We start from the raw sequence: 18,784 nt of genomic DNA, 5'->3' as shown, positions 1-18,784 counted from the left end.
ACTACTATGTATAAAATAGATAACTAATAAGGACCTACTGTAGAGTTCCTAATAAGAAACTCTACTCAATACTCTGTAATGACCTATATGGGAAAAGGATCTAAAAAAGAGTGGATATATGTGTATGTATAACTGATTCATTTTGCTGTACATCTGAAACTAACACAACATTGTAAATCGACTATACCCCAATAAAATTTTTTTAAAAAGCATACATCTTGGTAAAAGATTACTGTTAGTTACAAAGAACAGATATCTCAGGTAATGTTTTAATGCTTTTCTATATATGAAAAAATGCAAGAATCTGGGTACATTAAAATTCTTCCTGAGGTGTACATCAAACTATCTAAGGGGCCTGTTTTTCCAAAGCACAGAGTGCCTCATCCTGTTTTTCATCCTGAGCTCCTCTCAGGGTGCAATGTCCATCAGCGACTGCAGTGGCTAATGCCTTAATCCTTGTAGAACTGGGTGGTGAGCCACATTCTTTGTTTTACAACAGTATAATTGCGTTTATTTGCCCATTCCATTTTTTTCTACTTCCGTCATACCTTTTAGTCAAATAACCTTATAAAACCCATCTTACAATGTTATTAATCTTGCTTTAAATAATCAGTTGTCTAAGTTGATTTTTTAAGTGTTTTTTTAAAAATATTTACCTCTCCACTCTCCACTTTTAGATCTCTTCATTCCTTCCTGTTAAACCAAGTTTCCTCTTGGTATTATTTTAATATCTTGACTCTATTTTATAACTTTGTAATTTCTTTATTTCCTATTTGATACACTATAATATATCATGAAATTATTTGTGAAAATGTTAACAATCATATTTCATTCTTTGGTAATATTCATTGAAAAGAGGTGTGTTAGGTACTGGAAACATGAAAACGAATGAAATGTGGCTCTTGCCCTCAATGAGAGTCAAGTAAATTGGGAGAGCTGGGGAATTTCATTAAAAAAAAGCAGTAAGTGCTGAATGACAGGTAAACAAGGGGTTCTTTGGCATCACAAAGGAATGGCAGCTTATTTGAATGAAAAGTTCAAAGGATACTTCACAAAAGATAGGAAACTACTTATCTCTGAGCAGATAAATAGAAAATATCGAGTTTGAAGGGGATCAGCTGTGGACAGTCTGGCTCTTTTGGAGCTAGATTATCTAGTTTAGTTTGACTGAAGTTTAGTGTCCATGGTGAAGTGTGAAAAGATCAAGTTGGGCACACAGACAGGAGCCAGATAGAGGGGCATTCCAGCTGAAGGCCACGGGATGCTCTAAAATGGTTTATTCAGGAAATTATCAAATTCAAATTTTATAAATAACATGCTGAACTGTAGTGTGAATAGAACTTGGATGGAACAGAAACAGAAAGAGATAATAGGAGCATTTAGGGGATAACAGCCATAGTCTAAGTTAGTGTGAGAGCATGAATTAACTCAGTGGTAACTGTGATGGAGAGAAGGGGGTGGAGGGGTGGGAGGTTTTAAGGAGATGGAATCAAAGAATTTAGAAAGTTTGAATGAGGAGAAATGAAGAAAGAAATCAGTATTAACACATAAAATTTCATCTTGAGTGACAGGAGAGTAGGATAGCTCTGGTTATTCAATCTGATGATAAACACAACAGAAGATACAGAAGATACAGAATGAGTTCAGGCTTGTAACTGAGCAACTTGGATTTTACGGTTCAAAAATTTCTGAATAACATTTCTATCCTTAGCAAGCTTAACTGAGAGGAAAATCTGTGCACAATTGCAGACCGCAGAATTTTTATTTCAACATGCAGAGTTATGTGGGCTCAACGCCGTGTGGAATAACTTCGTATTCCAGCACAGAAAAACTTAGCAAGACAGCTCGTACTGTCTTCCTCATTGATCCTCAATCCACAGTTTATTCCATAAAAAAAAAACTTCACTATTTCCATTTCTGCATTTCCAGAGTGAACACTCAATATTTGAGAGTTTTGCATTCTGTCTCCTGTGTTGAGTTACCATCATCGTGTTCTTAAAATGGCCCTTTCCTTTCAAAAATATGTTATTCGCTAACATAGTCAATAACCAGGATATGTTTGCTGACCTTAAAACAATTTCTGTTGAGTGATAGGGTTAAATCCAGAATGCAAATGCTTAAGGAAAAAGTTTGATGAGAATTTTTTAAAAATCTTGAAAATCCTTTTCATCTTTTTATAGAAATGGAGAAATACGTCTATAAATTGAGAGTCAGCGCCCTTTGGGAAAACTTCCCAGCAACAGAAAGTTGGTTTCAACTCATGCCTCTGTCAGAACATTGACTACTTTGTGGGTCTGATAATCTTTATTGCTCACTGTGCTAAAAACTTTATAAATTTATAGCTCTCTATGATTCGTCTCAGCATACTGCTTGTTACATAGTGGGGTTGCAATTAATTTCTCCCATTTCATTATATCAAATTGGTTTTTAACTTAGAATAAGCACAAGGCCAGAGGGATAGCTAAATAGAGTTGTAGAAATTATAAAGCTTAGGTGAGGGACATGTGAGATGGGAAGGGATACATATCCAAAAATTTCAAGACGGACTAAACATGCAGACAGTTATGAGTAAGCTTTAGCTAGCAATACTGGGCAACTTAATGCAGTAGCCTGAGAGATGTGGCTGAATTCAGGACAGAATTTAGCACCCTGAGGCATGGCCATAAGAAAGATCAAATTCTTAAACATCTCAGAATGAGAAGTAAACAAAGATTAGAGGCTATGCGTGGATATCAAATGGTACCTGAGATTTTCTAATTATTCTTACTGTTTTGAGAAACTGCTGCAATATATTATGGATTTTCCACACAATTGGCCTTAATAAAACCCAGAATCCTTGTTTAATAACAACAGCAACATTTATACTAAAAAGTAATGGATACTCATTCAATAACTTAAAACTATGAAAGAAATATAAAGGAAAATTGACTAGCTCACTGCAGTGTAGCCTCTTTTTCTGTCTTCCCTCAAGTGTAAAATGCCTGGATTATATCTTTCTCTAATTTTCTACTTGATCATGTTAATAAATAGGAATATATTATATATGTAGTTTTATTGTTATTTATATTTTTTCTCTAAATAAGATTTGTCTTCTGTATTATTCTACAATATGATTTTCTCAATGAACAGCAAATTATGGATAGTTCTTCAGAGCTAATATACTCACATTATTATTTTAATAATTCATAAGTTGTAAAACCATCTCCCTCCAGCTGAAACTTCAGATTTCTTTTGCCTCTAAAATAATCAATAATTATTATTTTCATATAGCTATCTTTATACACAGGTGCTTAATTTTCCATTTCATTTTCTCCCCCAGGACACTAACATGCTTTATTGATTGCTCTTTCTCAGTATCTTCTGGTCCCTCTACCTTTTGAATTTTGAAACCCTACAGGTTTCAATCATCAGTCCTTCCACTTTTTTTCTCCATTTATTTCATTGATAATATCATCCTGTTTCATCGCTCAAAATACTACCTTTGTCCTGATACCTACCAAGTTTATAAAGCCAACAACATTTGTCGTCTGAACTCCAGGCTGCATATACAAATGACTTCTTGGAGTCTCTACTGGTATCTCTAGTAGAAATATCTCATTTAGCATGTCTGAAGTTGAATTCCTAATCTTCTCCTTTCAACTTCCTGTGCCTGGATCCTTTCACATCTCGGATGATTGCAACTTCATACTTTTAGCAACTGTGGCCAAACACCTAACATTTGTGCTTCACTTCCCCTTTCACTTATACCCCATATCATCTTTTTTAGGAAATCTTTGCTTTTTCCCTTTCTTTCATTTTTTTTCCAGCTTTACTGAAATAATTGACATATGACGTGTAAGTTGAAGATGTACAACATGTTGATTTGATACAATTGTGTATGGCAAAACAATTACCACTGTATCCTTATCTAAATCCTCCATCCCATCATATAATTATCATTTTCTTTCTGTGGTGAGAACATTTGAGATCTATTCACTTAGTATCTAATAGGCTCTTATTAGCTATAATCATTATGCCGTACATCAGATTCCCCAGAACTTGTTCATTTTATAGCTGGAGGTTGGTACTCTTTGACCAGCAACTCTCTTCCCCCACCCCTCAGTCCCTGGTAACCACCATTCTAGTCTCTGTTTCTATGAGTCCAGCTTCTTTAGATTTTACATATAAGTGATATACAGTATTTGTCTTTCTCTGTCTGACTTTTCCCTTTTAGCATAATTCCCTCCAGGTCCATCCATGTTGTCACAAATGGCAGGATGTCCTTTATTATGGCTGAATAATATTCCATTATAGGTATATATACCACATCTTCTTCATCCATTCATCTCTTGACAGACACTCAGGTTGTTTAGTATCTTGGCTATTGTGAATAATGCTGCAATGAACTTGGGACTGTCCATATCTCCTCAAGATCCAGTTTTCATTTCCTTTGCATATATACCCAGAAGGGTAATTGCTGGATCATATGGTAGTTCTATTTTTAATTTTTTGAGAAACCTCCATACTGTTTTCCATAGTAACTGTAACAATTTACATTCCGACCAATAGTGCAAAAGTGTCTTTTTCTCTGCATTCTCACTAATGCTTAAATCTTGTCTTTTTAAAATTTATTTATTTTATTTATTTATGGCTGTGTTGGGTCTTCGTTTCTGTGCGAGGGCTTTCTCTAGTTGTGGCAAGCGGGGGCCACTCTTCATTGCGGTGCACGGACCTCTCACTATCGCGGCCTCTCTTGTTGCAGAGCACAGGCTCCAGACGCGCAGGCTCAGTAGTTGTGGCTCACGGGCCCAGTTGCTCCGCGGCATGTGGGATCTTCCCAGACCAGGGCTCAAACCCGTGTCCCCTGCATTGGCAGGCAGATTTTCAACCACTGCACCACCAGGGAAGCCCAAATCTCGTCTTTTTGATGATAGCTGTTCTAACAGGTGTGAGGTGATGTTTCATTATAGTTTTGATTTGCACTTCCCTGATGATTAGTGATGTCAAGCATCTTTTCATGTACCTGTTGGCCATTTGTATATCTTCTCTGGAAAAATATCCATTCAGTTCCTCTGTCCAATTTTGAATTGGATTGTTTGCTTTTTTGCTATTGGGTTGTATTGGCTCTTTGTATATTTTGGATATTAACCCCTTACCAAATATATGAGTTGCAAATAATTCCTCCTATTCCCTAGGTGGCCTCTTCATTTTGTTGTTGGTTCTGTTTGCTGTGCAGAAGTTTTTCAGTTCAGTGTAGCCCCACTTGCTTATTTTTGTTCTGGTGTTGTTTGCTTCACTTTCAAAATATATTCATGATTGCACTATTTCCTACCACCTTCACTACTACCCCTGGTCCATGCTGTTGTCATCAGTCATCTTGTTACTGCAGTAGCATTCTGTCAGTGCCCCTTGCCTTCACTTTTGTTCCTCTAGTTCCTGTTCTCAGTAATGAAGCCAGCAGCGTCACTTTGAGATGTAAATTGACGATGACACGCCACTGTCATAGCCATCCAGTGTCTCCAGGTCATACAGTGGTCCTTCATGATCTCACTTCCAGTAAGTTCTCTGATGTCTTCTCCACTACCCTCCTCTTTGCCCATGCTGCTCCAGTTACACTGGCCTCCTCCTGGTTTCTGGAACCTGCTAGTAATGTTCCTAACTTGGTCCTCTCGCTCTTTGTTGCCCCTGCCTGGAATGCTGTTTCCTGAAGTGTGCATTTGGCTATCTCCCTCACCTTCTTCCAGAATTTGCTAAGATGTCATCTTTTTAATATGCCTTATCTGACTCCTTTATTAGTTTCTCATTGCTGCTATAACAAATCACCACCAAATTAGTGGCTTAAAACAACAGTTTTTTTTTCTAATAATTCTTTCGGTCAGAAGTTCAACATAGTTTTCACGGGGTTAAAATCACGGTGTAGGCAGGGTCTCGTTCCTTCTGTAGGCTCTGGGGAAGAATCCATTTTCTTGGCTTTTCCCGCTTCTAGAGATGTCTCTTGGGAGTTGCACAAAGTCTCTTACATTTCAGACCCAGCAATGAAGCGCTGAATCCTTCTCACACTTCCATTTCTCTGTCTCACCCAGCTGGGATGGATTCCTCCCCTTTAAGGACCCAGATATTCAGATCTGTCCAATCTAAAGAAACCAAGGTAATTTCCTCATCTCAAAAGACCTCAACTTCAATCATATCTTTCTTTCATGTAAAGCAACATATTCAAACACTCCCAGAATAAAGACATAGACATCTTTGAGGGACAAATATTCTACCTACCATATTCCTTTATTTAATATCACCACTTCTATTTACCACCTGACCACTTCTGATATTACTTCATTTATTCTCTCTTTCCTTTTTAAATGTGGGTCTTGCGTATTGTATATTGTCATGTTTTCTGCTTACTGTCTGCTTTTCCGCAGTGGAATGAATGTAGGCATTACCCGGGCAGGGATCTCAGCCTGCTTGTTCAGTGATGGATTAAAGTACAGAGTACTATGACTGGTACATGGTGGACATTCCAAAAAATGTTTGTTGGATGAATAAACTCCTCAAAGTGATTGACAGATCAAATGAGAATCTTACATTTTATTGTCAGATGAATTTTCCAAAGGACTGAAGCTACTCACACGTCCATTATCTTTCTTTGCCCTCCCTTCTAAGTGCAATTACTGCTTTCTTACCTGAGGAAAAGGGGCTAAAATGAACAGTGATGGCCAAATTTAAATGGGGATAAAATCACAGCACACTGGAATGTGTGGGCAATGGTTTGGGCCAGTATTTTTATGGAATTATAATAATGTTTAGTATTCTGTGAGATTTTTTTTCTTTAAAACCAGCTGCCAGAGCCACCCCTTTCTCAACTAGACCTTGACTGGGAGATAAAAGAAGGCATGAACTCTGACAGATAATAGGTATTCCTGTGCCTTATATATATCTCCCTTCAATTCTAATCAGTTGGTCACTTTTTGAGGCTTCCCAGAAATTAATAGCGAAATTCTCAACCACTGAATGCCTCCTGCACTGCCCAAATATTTGGCACACCTGAATGGGGCTCTCTGAAGTAAAGCTGATGCCTACAGAATTAAAACAGCCTCAGACTTTATAGAGGTATTTTGTAGTTTTTCATCTTGTGTGTTAGTAGCCCTAAGCTGCGATTCAGGGGTTATAATAGTTAAAAATGTGTTCCTTTCTTCTCCTTTTCCCTTCCTCCTTTTCATTCACTTGTTTCCTTTTCTAAGAATACCAATAAAGCAGTTAAAAGCTAGAAACTAAAATTCAACATGTGACCTTTGCATGTTTGCAAAGACCTTGGATGTTTCTAGTTAAACAAATGCAAACCTTATTTTCTTACCCTCATCTAATTTCTTAACCTTTTAATTGATTAACATTAGCTTTGTGGTTGAACACAATGCTTTATTGTTACTGTTTTTAACATATCCTTTTACGTATTGATGCATAATTAAAACTGATGGTTATGTATTCCTTTTTTTACATGAAGAGGCTGATGTGTTAATTGCCAATAGGCTGTTACTCTTCGATGTGTTTTTTCTTCGCATCAATTACTTATTAAGAGTTCAATTGAATTTTGTTTTATCTGCTTATAGTTTAAAATATAGCACATTCTGGAATGAGAGATGCATAATAAGTTTTAATGACATGTCTTTCCTATGATCCTCACGTAGGTCTCACATTGCATCACTTGTATTTTATGTGGTGGAGAAAATGATTATAATGGAATTACTGTATAATATTTCTGGCTGTTTCTGGTTTCTACTGGAATTATTATTGTAAATAGAAGTTTCCTACTCATAAAAATGCATAAATTATGTAGTCCAAAATATCACAATTTTAAGTTAGTGACCTATTTTTATAACATAGCTTGAAGTCCTAACTAAAAGCAACTTTATAAATTAATTGCTCTGACACCATCTTCTTAACCTTTTAAAGTTATTCTTCCCCAAAGGATAGAATATTATCTCAGTGAGGAATTCTGCATTAGAGTAAAAGCTATAAATTTTTAGGTCCCCATCCTAATGTGGTCCAGGGTGAATAAATAGTCTTCTGGGGGGAACTCATGTGTGTCACATTAGCTTTCTAAGTGCTGTGGGTAACTCCTTAACACTAAGGAAGAGATAATTTATTAAAAGAATGTCAGAGAAGTGTTCATTTTGCTTCACTTGGGTGACTATGTTTTCTTTCTGCATTCTCCTCCCCTTTTCTGTTCTTTAAAGAACAATTAATTAACCCTATGTTTTTATGTGATCAGATACACAAAGATTTTTTTACTCTTGCTTTAGGACAGTATAATAGCTCTTCTTTAGCATAAAAATATCACTCACTTTGCAAAATCTCATGACTCTAAAAGTATATTCCCACCACTGTGTGTTATGATAACACCCTGCTACTATTCTGAACTATATATGATGAAAATCAACTTTATCTTCCAAATATTTTTATATATTTAATGTAAAAAACATAGAAATCTCTCAAATAGTCTAGTAGCTAGCTAAATTTACAATGTAATATTTTACTGGTTACTAAGTCAGTACCGTGCTTATATCCAGAGCATTCCTACTTTACATACTAGACTCCCAGTCTCTTTCATTTGATGTCTCATTGCTGCCCACCCTCGAAGATAGCGCATTTCTAGTCTGATTATCTGTATAACCTGGTTATCTGTATCTAAAAGTTTTCTCTCCATGTCTTAAGATTTCTACCTCTACTGCACTCGTTACTGCTCATCCATTTCATTCACGTGTTCATTCACTCACTCATTCACCATTTTTTGCCTTACAAAACCTAATACAAAACGTGTTCTTCCAGAATCTTAAAACCTACTTGTTAAGGAAAACAAGACAGTGTAGCCAGTGTTTCCCCCAACCCCTGTTGCAGAGTGCACGTTGTAGATAGAACTGAAGATTTGAGAATAGGTCCAATGGAAAAGAAGTAATCCTGAGGGTGGATCACTGAGAGGGTGGGATGAATTGGGAGATTAGGAATGACATATATACACTACCATGCATAAAATAGAGTCTGTCATACAGAGTGAAGTAAGTCAGAAAGAGAAAAACAAATGCCGTATGTTAACACATATATATGGAATCTAAAAAAAAAAAAAAAAAGATGTTTCTGAAGAACCTAGGGGCAGGACAGGAATAAAGACACAGATGTAGAGAATGGACTTGAGGACAAGGGGAGGGGGAATGGTAAGCTGGGATGAAGTGAGAGAGTGTCATTGACATATAGACACTACCAAATGTAAAACAGATAGCTAGTGGGAAGCAGCCGCATAGCACAGGGAGATCAGCTAGTGTTTTGTGACCACCTAGAGGGGTGGGATAGGGAGGGTGGGAGGGAGGTGCAAGAGGGAAGAGATTTGGGGATATATGTATACATATAGCTGACTCACTTTGTTGTACAGCAGAAACTAACACAACATCGTAAAGCAATTATACTCCAATAAAGATGTTAAAAGAAAAAAAAGCTAGTGGGGGCACACTATAAAGCACAGGAAGCTCAGCTCCGCGCTTGGTGATGACCTGACCTAGATGAGTAGGATGGCCGGGTAGAAGGAGGGAGGTCCAAGAGGGAGGGGATATATGTATACATATAGCTGACTCACTTTATTGTACAGCAGAAACTAACACAACATCGTAAGACAATTATACTCCAAAATTTTTTTTTAATTAAAAAAAAATCATATAAACTATTAATCAATTGACCTACTGCTACTGTGCTGGGTTTCCATTAATGTTACATGGTAACTATCATTTCAAGATTCCAGCAGGCCAGATGAAAGATTTTTAAAAATCCATTAATAAAATGATCATCTACCTTAGTAAAACACTCAAGCTAAGTATTATCAACAACTTATGTAATCCAAATACATAGTTATAATATTTTGATGTAACTTTGTGTTGTACAGTAATATAAATACTGGTGAAATACAGTTCACTGATTGTATTGCACGTTTATTTTCTAATTAGACATAACTTCTGAAACATGCTAAGTTATATGTTAATTCTCAAAACTTTATAAATGTGAAGTCAGGTTCAAGTTTTAAAATCTAAAGCCATAAATCTACTGGCATTTATCTTTTATTTGAATTATTTAGCATAATCAGTATAAAGCACAGAACATATAATTTTTTAACAGATGCTTTAGACTGACAACTTTACTACTTCTTTTACATATTTCTGTTTCTGGTCTACATCCATACGCCTATTTAAAAATATAAATATAGTTAACCCTTTGTAATGTGAACCTTTAATCCAAGACTAAATAATTTCAAATTAACCTCACTAAAATATAAAAGAGTATGCGAATATATCCTGAGGAAAAGAGTTAATTGTCACCATTGTTATATCTTTCAAAAATTAGTTGTTAGAAGGCTTAACCCTTGCCCTCAAGTGTTTTTAATTACTTATATTTATAATATATAGATTTATAATTTATACACAGTATAGCAATAGCTATTAAAGCGATCTCACCTTTTGTTAATTTAATAACACAAATGTTCCAGAAAAGGTTTTAGAAACATTTGTTCAATGAATTTGTTGCTTTACTTTGCTGTGCTTTGGTCATGGATAGAGGCAAAGTTGGAGAATGTGAAATAGACCGCTCTGTCGATGTTGTGTAGACGTCTGCTGCATAAATGATAAATCTTTTCTTGTAGGTGCTAAAATTATATGTCAAGAGACATAAATAAATGAATAAATTCACTTTCATACATGCATACATCTGTCTCTATGCAACTCATTTTACTGCTTCTTTTAGTAGTTAATTTACTAATGAAGTGTGAATCTTTGAAAGCTGTGTTTTTTATATTTTGCTAATGTATTTTTACTCCTTTTTAGAAAAACTCCAAAAAAGCAGTTTTGAAATGATTTAATTTGTTTAATCTAGCTGAGTGATTCCCATCAGAATTTTGTCCCTGATTATGTCCTATGTATTTTCAATAAACAAGTTAAACTTTTCCTGATGTAATATTATTTATGTTTCAGATGCCTTCATTTTCCCATATTAATAGTTCTTTCCTTATATTGTCTTTTTCTATATTTTATATTTATTTATTTATTTATTTATAGCTGTATTGGGTCTTTAAAAAAATTTTTTTAACATGTTTATTGGAGTATAATTGCTTTACAATGTTGTGTTAGTTTCTGCCGTATAGCAAAGTGAATCAGCTATATGTATACATATATCCCCATATCTCCTCCCTCTTGCATCTCCCTCCCTCCCGCCCTCCCTATCCCACCCCTCTAGGTGGTCACAAAGCTCCAAGCTGATCTCCCTGTGCTATGCAGCTGCTTCCCACTAGCTATCTCTTTTACATTTGGTAGTGTATATATGTCAGTGGTACTCTCTCACTTTGTCCCAGCTTACCCTTCCCCCTCCCTGTGTCCTCAAGTCCATTCTCTACGTCTGCGTGTTTATTCCTGTCCTGCCCCTAGGTACATCAGAGCCATTTTTTTTTTTTTTTTAGATTCCATATGTATGCGTTAGCATTTGGTATTTTTCTCTTTCTGACTTTCTTCACCCTGTATGACAGACTCTAGGTCCATCCACCTCACTGCAAATAACTCAATTTCATTTCTTTTTATGGCTGAGTAATATTCCATTATACATATATGTGCCACATCTTCTTTATCCATTCATCTGTCGATGGACACTTAGGTTGCTTCCATGACCTGGCTATTGTAAATAGTGCTGCAATGAACATTGTGGTACATGTCTCTTTTTGAATTATGGGTTTCTCAGGGTATATGCCCAGTAGTGGGATTGCTGGGTCATATGGTAGTTCTTTTTTTAGTTTTTTAAGGAACCTTCATACTATTCTCCCTAGTGGTTGTATCAATTTACATTCCCACCAACAGTGCAGGAGGGTTCCCTTTTCACCACATCCTTTCCAGCATTTATTGTTTCTAGCTTTTTGATAATGGCCATTCGTTGCTGATGCGGGCTTTCTCTAGTTGTGGCGAGCGGGGGCTACTCTTCATTGAAGTGGGTGGGCTTCTCATTGCAGTGGCTTCTCTTGCTATGGAGCATGGGCTCTAGGGCGCGTGGGCTTCAGTAGTTGTGGCACATGGACTCAGTAGCTGCGGCTCATGGACTCAGTAGTTGTGACCCACGAGCTTAGTTGCTCTGCGACATGTGGGATCTTCCCAGACCAGGGATCGAACCCCTGTCCCCTGCATTGACAGGCGGGTTCTTAACCACTGTGCAACTAGGGAAATCCCTATATTTTATCTTTTAAAAAATATCTTCTAAGAGTTCAGAGACTTCAACATAAACCTTGAACATTTTCACTTTACTGTGGCTAGAAACCAAAACGCTATGTGAACAAGGTTATATATTTTCAATGTTTGCAAGGGTCAGAAATGTGCAAAAAGTGAGTAGTTGAGGTTATGTGACCAAAAAGGTTTCATATGAAGGATAACTGTTCAGGTCTCTTGGGAGAAACCATTCTTCAAGTATGTGTTTGCAATTTAAGAAAATACTGATGTCGTTCTTAGCTAGAAATATAGCAGTAGTATTCATGGAAATATTTAACTGAACTTTGATGCTATAAGTTATAGCAAGATATTAAGTGTGAACCATATGCAGTTTAAAAGCATTTGCTAATATATAAATGATAAAAAGAGGCTTATAATTATCTTACCGTTATTTATCTTTCTTGTTGAAATTCTCTGCTGAAATATTACTCTTATAATGTCTATTCAAAGAATATTCGATCATTTTAATTTAATAAGTGAAATTTTTTAGTGTTTCTCAATTAATTAAAAATTAGGGCCTATGTATTGATTAAATCTATTACTGTTATTTAAATTTTGAGTTAAAGTTTCATAAATTTTCAAGAAAGAGAATATTCTACCACAATTTTTTTGTAAATTCTAAATGTAAACAATTAATCTAGAAAATATTTATTTTTCCAAATTATAAAATTAATGCTTCTGTGACAAATAAGTGCCTCTTTTGTGGAATTTTTAATAAATAATTTGAATGTCAATTTTTTCAACAATTTTCTTTTCTAATTTTAATGTTGAAATAGAATGACAAGCTATTAATTAAAAAAAAAAAAATCCCTACAAGTATGGAAGGCAACAGTGATTTACTGGTAGTTTCTTTTTCCAGTTCTATTCTATGTAGGTAGTAAAGTGTGGATTTAGTAGAATGACCGCAAGGGTTATTGTTTTTCTTTTAATAAGTATTGCTTATTAATTTTTCTTACATCAATAATTGGATCTTAGGCAGATCATAATAAAAATATCCATATTAATACCAAGTGGAGAAAAACTGCAGACCAATAGATGATTGTAGCAACACATGGGACACTGTGGAGAGAAGAAAAGTCATAATCAAACTAAGTATTAAATTATAGATAGGCAGTTTTCAGAGAACACCATGTGAAGTTGGAGTATAATTTCGTGTTAAATTATTCCATCTTTATTTACAGCTGCACTCCAATTCTGACAAAGGTGATGGATCTGTGAAGTACATCCTTACTGGAGAAGGTGCTGGGACTATATTTATCATTGATGATACCACGGGTGACATCCACTCAACAAAAAGCCTAGACAGAGAGCAGAAGACCCACTATGTGCTTCATGCTCAGGCTATTGACAGACGAACAAACAAGCCCCTTGAACCTGAATCTGAGTTTATCATCAAAGTGCAAGACATCAATGACAATGCTCCGAAGTTCACAGATGGACCATATATCGTAACTGTGCCTGAAATGTCAGATATGGGTAAGAGAAATCATTTTTATATTTTGGCAGTTAATATATTTTTGATGATCCAAAAATCATCTTTTGAAGACCAGTTTTTAAATTTTGGGAGGGGAGTGAAGAAATCTGAAGAAGTTCCAAAATATTTTCATAATTTCCTATGGCCTAAAGTGTTAAAGAATATTTGGCCTAGCTATTCTAATACTTATTAAAACAAATTTCTGAATCTGTAAGTTTTAGAAACAGCTTGATCTCAAGGAAAAACAACCATACATGAGAAAACACTTGCAATTCTTGCTTAACTGGCATAATTCTTTGACCATACCAACACATTCAGTGACAATTTGTATAGATACAGATAATATAATGTTGGAAATCTATTGCTACGTCTTTTATGCTTGCAGGTTATGATCAAATTATACTAGTATTAATAGTACAAGCAATAGCTACATTAATCAATAAACTTTGCAGATACTCCTAAACATTTACATCCCTTATTTATTTTAAAATATATGACAACCCTGTGAAGTATTTTGAATACCGCTTTAAAGCTGTGCAAAGTGGTGTACAGTATGTAAGTAACTTTCCCAAATTCTTTCCCAAATTGCTAGAAGAAATTGACTCTAGGCTCTCCTGAATGCAGAGCCTACACTGCGTTTGATAAATCGTGATTGAGGTCTCCAGTCTTCTGATCATCTGGGGCTCTCCCACCACTCACAGATTTCCATGGTTTAGCTATTTTATTTTATTTTTATCTCAGATGATAAATTTCCTAAATATAATTAAAATAATGTTCAGCTGTGATAATAATATTTTTATTACCTCTGTGAGGCTCTCAGTTTGGATTTAGAACGTATATTTTGAATAAAGGTTTTACATATTTAAGTTTCCTGTATATGTATGGGTTTTAAATTAAGTATTATAGTCACGAATCCAGTCACTCTGTGTAATTGGATATATATATATGGTTTTTATAATTTGAAAATTTTTCCAGTTTTATTGAGATATAATTGACATACGGCACTATATGAGTTTAAGGTGAACAGCATGATGGCTTAACTTACATATATTGTGAAATGATTACCACAATATGTTTTGTTAGCATCCTTTGTCTCATATACATAAGGTTTTTTAATTCAAGATTGCAGTTTATTTTTTTTTTCCCAGATCCACTCATCTTAGTTCTCCTGAGATTGGCAGATAGCTTCTGAATCCATTGGGGAAGCAGGTTAGAAAGAGAGACTAAGTTCTCCTCCTTAACCAGAATCTCAGGGGAGAAAGCCATTGCTAATCTGGCTCCCCAGGGACCAGAGTAGAATGCAGGATCTAGCCTCAGAGAGCCTGTGGAAAGGCCCAGAAGACACTCATGCTCGTTGGTCTCTTAGGAAAGTTAAACAGCGCAACACCATTATTCCTGGCAGGTGAGAGTTTGTGTGAAAACTCCAGAACAGCCTTCCTCCTAGCACCTTGTCAAGGGACTGACAGCGCATCAGCCAGTCATCTTCTCCTATGAAAGCGAAGAGCTCTATGACTCCGCCACTTGTGAGAATGCCATTGGTAAGGTACTGCCAGGGGCCAAGTAAGAACCCCGGGGAGCGCAAAGGAAACGACGGTCACCAGGGCAGGCAAAGCACCATAGAGAGAAAAACGGGCACAGCAGTCATTACCAAGAAAGAGTATTGAGCGGTAGATAATCAGAGCACTAGTGTTTTAAGGACACTGCAGAGAGATTTCTGTAACTCAAAGCCATGTTTTCTATAAACAAGTAAACAACAAAAAAATCAATTGTATGCATTGAGGCATGAAGGGTCACTGATAAGACCCAAATTATTTTTCTGGAACTTAAGAACATCCCAGACTGGAAGAAAGAGCTAAAAATCAGAGGGCAAAAATACAAATATATGGCAATTGTGAGAAATAGATGAGACTTAGAGTATATGTTAATTAGACCTAGCATGTGAATAACACATGTTCCCAGAGAGCAGGAAACAGCAGATGAAGTAGAGGAGCAATAACATTTTTTTCCTGGAGGTGAGGAATATACAGAATTTACAAGTTTAAGAGACTTCCAGAGTTCCTGGAAAGGGTAATAGGATAAGAATCAAACTTAGGCTTTAGGAACTTTGCCAGGATTCACCTAAGGATACAGAGAAAATTTTTACAAACTTTCAGATATGTAAAAATTACCTATTAGGAAAAGATATTTTCACATCATATTTATCACTTGAAATATTGGAAAGTGGTTAACGATTGAATACCATTGTCATCCTACAGAGAAAAGACTGAAACCCCAAATCTTTCATTCAGGCAAAACATGATTCATCTGTTAGCATGAAAGAAATATGTGGAGAAGGATCCAGAAAGTATATCATCCTCCCACCTTACCTAGAAAAATATTTAGGAAAACAGTTGACATTGAAAATAGTTGAAATGAATCAGAACAGAGATTGAAAAGCCAAGGAAAATGACAAGGGGAGGAAAAAAGTTATCAGAAATGTACCCTGAAATATATACATGTGTGTGAACACAGTGAAAGCTAAGTGGGTACATGTGAGCCTGTTAAAGAATGCTGGACATTTAGGAATCATGAAGCCTAAAGGAATCATTGCAGCAAAGGCTGGAGGACTTAGGAACAAGCCAAGACATCTCAGTCCTCATCTAGGACTTGGAGAGAAAGGTAGGAAGGGGAGGGAAATACTAGGGAAGCTGACCCTTGAACTAAACGGGTGTGAACTGCGTGGGTCCACTTACAGGAACCTCCTACACAAAGGCCAACCGTAATAGCTTATCCGTGGATTTTTGACTGCACAGGGGGTTGGTACCCCTAACCCCCAAGTTGTTCAAGGGTCAACTGTATTCTTAAGTTCTTTTATGGAAACGAGTATGGTTGAAGGAGAAATATTTAATGCCTGAAAGTAGTGGAGAAAAGGGACAAAGCAGAGTAGGCTTTCAGTCTCTTTTGTACCACAGTTCCAAGCATGATTTCTGGTGAAAGAGTATGGCAAGCTTTAGGCTGAATATTGGAAATCATATTGTGTGTGTGTGTATGAACTCATTGTGGAAAAACAAATACATAAAAATTATAATAGCATCTAATGCACATTGTAATATGAACATATGGAAGGTGATATAAAAGTTAGTGGAGTGAGAAACTCACTTTACATTGTGGGCTTAAGAATGAGTGGTATTTGCACTGCCTCTAATTTTAGAAGTCAAACAAACAAACAACAACAACAACAACAAAAAAACTAGTAATGTGGTGCAGGACAGAAGAGCAAACCATGGCAGTGGAGACAAATCCAGCCTGCTGTCTGTTTTTATGAACAAAGTTTTACCAGAACAAAGCCATACCCATGCATTTAAATATTGCTTATGGTAGTTGGGCTTTGCAGTAGCAGAGTTGAGTTTGCAGCCAACACTATGGCTCACAAAGCCTAAAATGTTTACTATGTTGCCTTTTACAGTAAAAGTTTGCCAACCTCTACTGTAAGGGATTTTAGAGAATGACCCTCTAATACTCTTGATAGACAGGCACCTGTTGATCCAGGGCAGTTAGTGTTCTGACAGCCCAGCTGACTATATACACATATACAAAAATATGGCATTTGTCACAAACAATAGGATCATGCTTCTTCTTCCATTTAGGTAAATGCTGTTAATTATCCGATATTCAGCTTCCCCTCCTATTACTAAGAGAACTCAGTTTTGTTTTTTTTTTAAATAATTATTTATTTATTTATTTATTTATTTACTTTTTTATGGCTGTGTTGGGTCTTCGTTTCTGTGCGAGGGCTTTCTCTAGTTGCGGCGAGCGGGAGCCACTCTTCATCGCGGTGCGCGGGCCTCTCACTGTCGCGGCCTCTCTTGTTGCGGAGCACAGGCTCCAGACGCGCAGGCTCAGTAATTGTGGCTCACGGGCCTAGTCGCTCCGCGGCATGTGGGATCTTCCCAGACCAAGGCTCGAACCCGTGTCCCCTGCATTGGCAGGCAGACTCTCAACCACTGCGCCACCAGGGAAGCCCGAGAACTCAGTTTTGATCAGGGTGACACTGTGCAGAATTAAATATTCATCTCCTACCATACCTTTTCATCTAAGAATGACCATGTGATGTAATTCTAGATGGTAAGATGTTAAGCAGAGGCAATTAGGTGGAACTTCCAGGAAAGATACAGGTTTCCTGCCAAAAAATCACACCTGGCATGCATATTTCACCCATCACCATTTTCCTTTCAATTGTTGCCTAAAGCAGATGTGGTACAGAAATGTAGCAGCCACTTGCAACCATACAGATGAAAGCCTGCTGCTTAGTGCAGAAAGATAAAAGGGCCTGGAAGAATGATCCATTACAGAACTGACCTCCAGCTCTGGTCTGCGAATCCCAAGAGCCTTCTTAAGAAAGTAAATCTCATCTTTTTAAGCTATCGAGTTGGATTTCAGATACGTGCAGCTGCACTGAATCTGAATTGATAGCTGGACAAATTCTAGGTTTTAACATGAACCCAATAACCAAAGAATTGAACCTAATACTGAATCCAAAGGAGTGGTGAGTAAGGTTTTAGCATCAGAAGAGAAACAGTGCTGTCAGTTTCTATTAAGTGGCTTGATTTGGGAATGATACAGAAAATCATCCCTCCTTTCCATTTCTACTATGTAATTGTGATGCTAGATGATTTTGCTATGGCACTGCATGTGGTGAAGCTAACAGTTGATTTCAGATATCTAAATCATGTTTCCTATCAACTGTAGAATCAATTGGATCCATAGAAGTTCTGATGAGTGGATAAAATGACTACAATCAAATAAACATGGGGAAATTACATTAGCAGGAGATTCTTAGGAAAAATAAACACATGTTAATTATACAAAAAAATCTCAAATTTCACTAGTAATTTAAGAAACCACGAAGGAGAAGGAGATAGCAATGTTCACCTACCAAGTATGCAAATTTGATAATTCACAAAATTGTTAATGTGCAGAACCATCAGCAGAAAGGTTGATTTTCATAGTTTTTTGGAGGGTAATTTGGCAATGTCTATCAAAATTTTTAAAAGAACATATATCTATTGTAGAAAGCTAT

At 36.4% G+C, this 18,784-nt stretch overlaps 1 protein-coding gene across 1 annotated transcript in view; it reads left to right on the top strand.

The window, feature by feature from the left end:
* CDH18 (cadherin 18) overlaps positions 1–18,784 on the top strand; it is a 328,121-nt gene that overhangs the window by 67,823 nt on the left and 241,514 nt on the right. Inside the window, exon 2 of the mRNA XM_059919221.1 lies at positions 13,433–13,727. Coding sequence (XP_059775204.1) covers positions 13,433–13,727 — 295 coding nt within the window. The remainder of the gene's footprint in view (positions 1–13,432; positions 13,728–18,784) is intronic.

This window comes from Balaenoptera ricei, chromosome 3, assembly GCF_028023285.1.
Source record: "Balaenoptera ricei isolate mBalRic1 chromosome 3, mBalRic1.hap2, whole genome shotgun sequence".
NCBI classification, from domain to species: domain Eukaryota; kingdom Metazoa; phylum Chordata; class Mammalia; order Artiodactyla; family Balaenopteridae; genus Balaenoptera; species Balaenoptera ricei.
Note: the sequence above shows the minus strand (reverse complement) of the source record. Positions and strands in the feature narration are given on the sequence as shown.